A 6,237-nucleotide genomic window follows, 5' to 3' on the forward strand; every position below is an offset into this window, starting at 1 on the left:
TCCCAAAGTGCTGGGATTACAGGCTTGAGCCACCGCGCCCGGCCCGTAGCTTTTATTTTAAGTCAGCAACATTAGAATGAGTTACAGAGAGTTTTACTTTTGCAAATATAGTGAGTGACATGGTAATTACAGGAGGCTATTTCAACAAAGATGGATATGAGCCTAAACAATTTCATCTAGATAAAATATTGATGTAATAACCAAACCATATGGCCCCATTTCATAAAGCGTACTATATTCTATAGACTAGAGAGTGAAGAGGTGACCTTTTTACCCCAGCTTACCCTACTGTTGTTATTGTTCAATTTCTACTGAAGCTTGTATAATTTGGCTGCCAACCGGTAAATGCTATTGCCTAGCAGAAGACTGCAGTTCTGTTCATACTAGAACCAGCAGGGGGAACTTGGCTTTAAAAATCTAGGACCAGAATCTTAGTAAGGGTCTCATTAGAAAACCGAGTTGTATAGGGACTTAAGCAAAAACCATCCCAAAGAATTTCAGCTTTAGTGTGATAATGTCTTTTCAGAGATTGTAGCACATGAAGAACCCATGGACACGACATAGAATATGAACAGTTAGCAGAAAAAGATCTCATGACTAAAGTGGGGAAGAAAGCAAAAAAAAAAAAATTTACAAAAGGAAAAATAATTGAGAATACAGGAATATTTACAAGATGTTTAAAAATTACTAATCTTCAGCCAAACTGAGGCCCCTTCGCACTCCCAAAAGCTTTGCTTTCTTCTCCTTTCGTTCTTGCTCATGTTTCTTCCGTTGCTCTTCCTTTGTCTGGAGACGGGGTTGTTTGTAAGTTTTCTTGTGGAAATCAATTCTCTTGACATGTCCATTCAGATAATTATTTTCTTTAGAGTACCCCCATGGTTTTAACTTTCCTTTGTGTGGTTCATAGTTGAGGGGACGAGACAAACTTGCTTGAAGATCAAACACTGGTTTCTTATTCGAGACTGGAGTCTGCATTGCCTCAGTTGTCAACTTGAATGGAGTAATAACTTTTGGGGTATTCCCAGACATGGTCACATGTGCAGACCTTCTGGCTGGAGTCTTGGTCAGTGAACGCTTACGCTCATTATCTTTAGTAGCAGCTGAAAACCTGACACCTGTTTTAGCTGCAGAGATAGCAGAGCGCTTGTGTGACCCCTTCAGACCCAAGGTACTCTGACATGCAGGGCAGTAGGACTGGCCTTGAGAGCGTTGTTGGCTGATGGGAGTAGAAGCCACAGAGAGTCTTCCTTTTGGAGGTACTGGAGTCATGACTCCTCCCTTATTGATGGGCTGCTGCTTCAGTTCACTGATGAAATTGTATTCTTCAAAATATTTCTTTTTCCTCTTAATATATTGCTCAATGGACTCCGTTTCCTTAAAATGAGCTTCATGAAGCTTCTTAAAGTTTGGAGTAGTCATTGCAGTTCTTTTATTTTTTCCAGGTTTGGATAACCCACCTGTGTAGAGAGATTTCTTTCTTTCTGAAGGTATCTTTGAATCTTTGTTACCATTTATTCCACGTTTTCCTGAAGAAACAGCATTCTTAGCTCCTTGGTGCTCATCTGCAGAATAAACTCTTGCAATAGCACTGAAATCCTGGCTTTCCTGCTTTTCATGATTCTGGAATTCAGTCGGATCACTTATTTTTTATTTTATTTTATTTTATTTTTTTCGAGTCGGAGTTTCGCTCTTGTTACCCAGGCTGGAGTGCAATGGCGCGATCTCAGCTCACCGCAAGCTCCGCCTCCTGGGTTCAGGCAATTCTCCTGCCTCAGCCTCCCGAGTAGCTGGGACTACAGGCACGCGCCACCATGCCCAGCTAATTTTTTGTATTTTTAGTAGAGACGGGGTTTCACCATGTTGACCAGGATGGTCTCGATTTCTTGACCTCGTGATCCACCCGCCTGGGCCTCCCAAAGTGCTGGGATTACAGGCGTGAGCCACCGCGCCCAGCCTGGATCACTTATTTTTTATCTCTGAATGATCCTGCTGGGAGTCAGGGTCCACACGGACAGTCTTGTGCCTTCTCCTTGTTTTGGTGACATGGCCAGTTGGCTCTCTCTCGGCTTGTTCCTGGCTGCTGATCTGTATCTCAGTCTCATGACAAGAGGATGCAGAAATTTGACTTTCATCCCGATTCTCATTTCCTTTTCTTGCCTCACGATTAATGTGGCCTTTCACGGCTTTTAACAACTGGTCTGCCCTCAGGTTGGCCCGGTGACGCAGACTCTTGGCTAATTTCTGCAGGTCACTGTACTTGAGGGAGTCCAGCTCCTCTACTAGGGGACGGCCATCGCGATTCGAAATTCCAGTGATACGCAGAAGACGGATCACAACATTCAGGTAGCACGGTTGAAATCCCTCGCCACTCAGCTAATTTTTATTTATTTTTTTATTTTTTTAGAGACAGGCTCTCACTATGTTGCTTAGCGTGGTCTCAAACTCCTGGGCTTAAGTGATCCTCTGAGCCACCGAGCCCAGCGATGCTTGATTCCTTATGGCCATCTTTCAAAATAAAGATCATTGGGATCATCCAAAGTGACCAGTGAATTCTGTTGTTGTTGTTGTTTTGTTTCTGTGTCATTATTACTTGGTATTTGTATTAAGTCACAAACATTAAACATGGTTTACAAGTTTTAGTCTATTGTAGGCTAAATTATTAAAACTCAAATTATCTGAAGTTTTTCTTCTTTTTCCTTTGTTCTTAAGTAGTATTGGGATTATTTGATCTTCAATGGTTTGCTAGAATTTTCCTGCGAAACTGTTAGGGCCTGGTGCTTTTTGTTGGCAAGCTCTTTATTTCTTCCATGATAATTTGTCTGTTAAGACTTTGTGTCTCTACTGAGACCAATTTAGGTAAGTTGCATTATTCTAGAAAATTATCCATTTCAGATAAGTTTTCAAATAGTTTGCATAGAGTTGAGGAAAGCAGTCTCTTATGTTTTTAGTTTAGATTTCCTTTGCTTTGATGCTCCTGCCCATCTGTCCACACCCAGGATTTCTAATCTTGTGTGTCCATGCTTCCTCTCATTTATTTTCTTGACCAGTTTAGTGGGTGCTTTATACATTTTGTTAATTGTTTCAGCCTTGGGTTTATTTTTTAGTTCTACTTTCTAACTTATTAATTTTTGCTTTCATCTTTATTAATTCCTTCCTTCTAGATTGTTTTGGCTCACTTTGCGTTTTTTTTCTTGCTTTTTGAATGGGGCATTTAATTCATTTATTTTCATTTTTACTGACATAGATATTTAATGCTAAACTTTTTCCTCTATTAATGACATTAGTTAAATAGCATAGACTTGATTATTTGTGTTTCCATTATCATTCTTTTTCAGAAATTCTGTAATTTCAAGTTGCTCTTCTATCTCTAACAGCTTCTTATTAACATGGTTTTTTCCTAATTTTCAGATAGTCTTTTTTTTTTTTTTTTTTTGTTTTTAAAAAATTTTTTTTTTTTTTTTTTTTTTTTAATTTTGTTTATGCTTTGGTTTTTGTGGTTTCACTTTGGTTTTGTATTATTACAGTTGGCATCTCTCTTATAAACTCACAAACATAAGCATAATAAACATGTTTTAGCCTACTGTAGAGAAAATTATCAATGCTCTATTTGGTTGATCATTAATAATTTTGGTTTTTAAATTTTGTTTATAATGCTCAAGTTTATTGTATTGTGATCAGAGAGTATTCTCTTTGTTTTTTGAAATTTAAAGAAATTTTCTTTGTGGCCCAAAGTGTAGTCACTTGAGAAGGTGTTTTTGCCACTATGGGGCCCAGGTTTCTACATACATTTAAAAGATCTACCTTATCCGTTACGTTTGCGTCTCCTGCTTCCTCGTTGTCCACTTGATCTCTCTTGGATTGACAGAAATGGATTAAAATCACCAGTTATTCCTGTTTCCATTTCCCCTGCACCTTTAGTGGTTAGGTGCTTCAATGTGAATAACTTACATACCTTCAATGTGAATTGTTACCTTCAGTATTTTAAAGTCTCCTTCTTGCCTCCTTTAATGCTTTTTGGTTTAAATTCCATCTTGTCAAATATCAAAATTGCAACTCCTTTAAGTTTTAATTTGCATTGGCTTTAATATCTTTTTCTTTCTTTTTTTTTTTAACCTTTCAGGACCTCTGCTGTGTCTCTTGTGTGGAGCAGTGTTAAATTTTGCCATATTCACCAATGTGGAGATCTTTTAATAGGTAAATTAAGCCTATTTACATTTATTGATATTGAAACATTTGACCTTGTTCTATGATCTTATTTTATCTTATGACTAACTTTGAATATACTTTTTTATCCTTGAAACTTTCCTTGCAGCCTGCAAGCCCTTCACTGGGCAAAGTTCCATGGAACGCACTTTTCTTTCCACCGCCCTTCATGCTGTTTTTGATGCTATTTTCTAATTCACACCGATCATATATCCGTCTTGTGATCCTAAAGCTTGGAAACCTCAGCCTGTTAAAACACTTAGCGTCAAAGCATTAGTCTGTGGCAGTGTGTTCCATCACGAATGAAGGAGTTGTTTAGAGAGACTCACCCAGGCTTGCTTGACATAGGAATGAACCCGGAGTTTGGAAATTAAAAGACAAAGGGTGTTAGGAGAGGAGAGAAATGCTTCTGGGAGCGTTTCCTCTTACTTAATGAATTACTAGGAGATTTGTGGCTACACAGCCTGTCCGGGTAAGTCTTTCAGCATGTGGACCCAGGAGTGTCATGGGCCTGCTCCGCTATATCCTTGCTGCCCTTTCCGTGAACTGAGACACTTCCTGTCACCAGTTTATTTTCACTTCTCTCCTGGCAGCTGGCCACTGCAATCGGCATGCATTTGAAATCATTTGAGAATTCACACTAGGGAGAAAAGGAAGAAAATAACCATTCCCGGGGACACCATGAAAGTCAACATTGAAGAAAACTCATTTCCACTTTTTTTTTTTTTTGCCACCCAAATGACTGTGGATTAAGAGACCCAGAGAATGCCAAATAAACTGTAGGAGAAGGGAAAGAAAAGTTAAGTCAGTTGCAGGGGTGCCTTCATGAAGCTGCAGTCCCTTTGCTAGCCCCGTGCAAGCCAGTCGGCCGCAGTCTATCACCCTCCCTGTTGGGGTTCAGCCCCAGATTCATCCCCGCCCCGAGGCAGAAGTTGCACACGTTGGGATTTTCTTGGAATTTTATCTGAAGAGCTTTGATTTGGTCTCAGATGTGTGGGTTTTGTTGTTTGTAAACTAGAAACATAGAAAGTTGAAACTGAGAGAAAGCCTCAGAGGAAAGCAATATGATCACAGCAAGAGCTTTGGTTTAAATAGTCTTGAATTCAGATGATAGCTCTGACACTGTGACTTTTCAGACCCTCAATTTCCCCATCCAAAGGACAAAGAATACAACACAGGGTTTTTGCAAGTCTTAAATGAGTTAATTTAAGCCAGTGGTCCTCAGGTCAGCAGCATCAGTATCACCTAGGAACTTGTTAGAGATGCAAATTATCAGGCCTCACCCCAGGCTCACTGAATCAGAAGCTGAGGAGGTGGGCCCTGAAACCTGTGATCCAAAAAGCTCTCCAGGTGATTCTAAAGCATTTGATAACCACGGGTGTAACTAAAGTGTCTAGCACAGAGTCGGCAACATAGTAAGTCTTAAATGGTAGCTCTTTGCATTGTTATTATTTAGAGCTCAGCTCAATCCTGTGCTTATGGCTGGATCAACAGGGGCCCAGGGAGGTAGCAGTTTGCTCAAGATCACAGTGAATTAGTTGAATTAGTGGCACAGCTGGGGTTGAACCCATATCTCCTGGTTCCTTCCTGTCTCTTTCTCGCCCTCTTAAAAAAATTTGCAATGAGATTACAATGTGTCTTCTTCCCAGTAAGTTTGGGAAATAGGGAAAAACAGGTCAAATTAAAACTAAAACTTACCTACAACCCTAACCTCCCCCTCCCAAGAGACAGCCATCGTTGACTTTTTAATGTTTTCTTCTATTTTTTTAATGTGCATAGATACAGATATACAATGTAATATTTATATATTATACACGTATATAATATGTTCTGTCATTCATATAATATGTATAAGGGGTGTGTGCGTGTGTGGGGGGGTTTACTAACACAAAATTGGAATCACACTGACCAAACAGATTTAAAAGTCAAATAGTACTAATAGGTTTATAATTTTTAAAATAACTGTATCTGTACCCACTTTCAATTCTTGTTCCCAGAGGTAACTACTTACTATCTTTTCAGCTATTTCTTCTA

At 39.3% G+C, this 6,237-nt stretch overlaps 1 protein-coding gene across 1 annotated transcript; it reads right to left on the reverse strand.

Annotated features, from left to right (window-relative positions):
• Positions 1-438: 438 nt before the first annotated feature.
• Positions 439-5,938, reverse strand: LOC108282332 (nucleolar and spindle-associated protein 1-like). The gene is made up of 3 exons (XM_037727746.1): positions 5,902-5,938; positions 1,964-2,279; positions 439-1,639 (listed from the first exon to the last, which is right to left on the reverse strand). The coding sequence occupies exons 1-3, from the start codon at positions 5,936-5,938 to the stop codon at positions 688-690; spliced, it is 1,305 nt and encodes a 434-aa protein (XP_037583674.1). The 3' UTR covers positions 439-687.
• Between the last annotated feature and the right edge of the window lie 299 nt (positions 5,939-6,237).

Source organism: Cebus imitator, unplaced genomic scaffold (genome assembly GCF_001604975.1).
Source record: "Cebus imitator isolate Cc_AM_T3 unplaced genomic scaffold, Cebus_imitator-1.0 Scaffold238, whole genome shotgun sequence".
NCBI classification, from domain to species: domain Eukaryota; kingdom Metazoa; phylum Chordata; class Mammalia; order Primates; family Cebidae; genus Cebus; species Cebus imitator.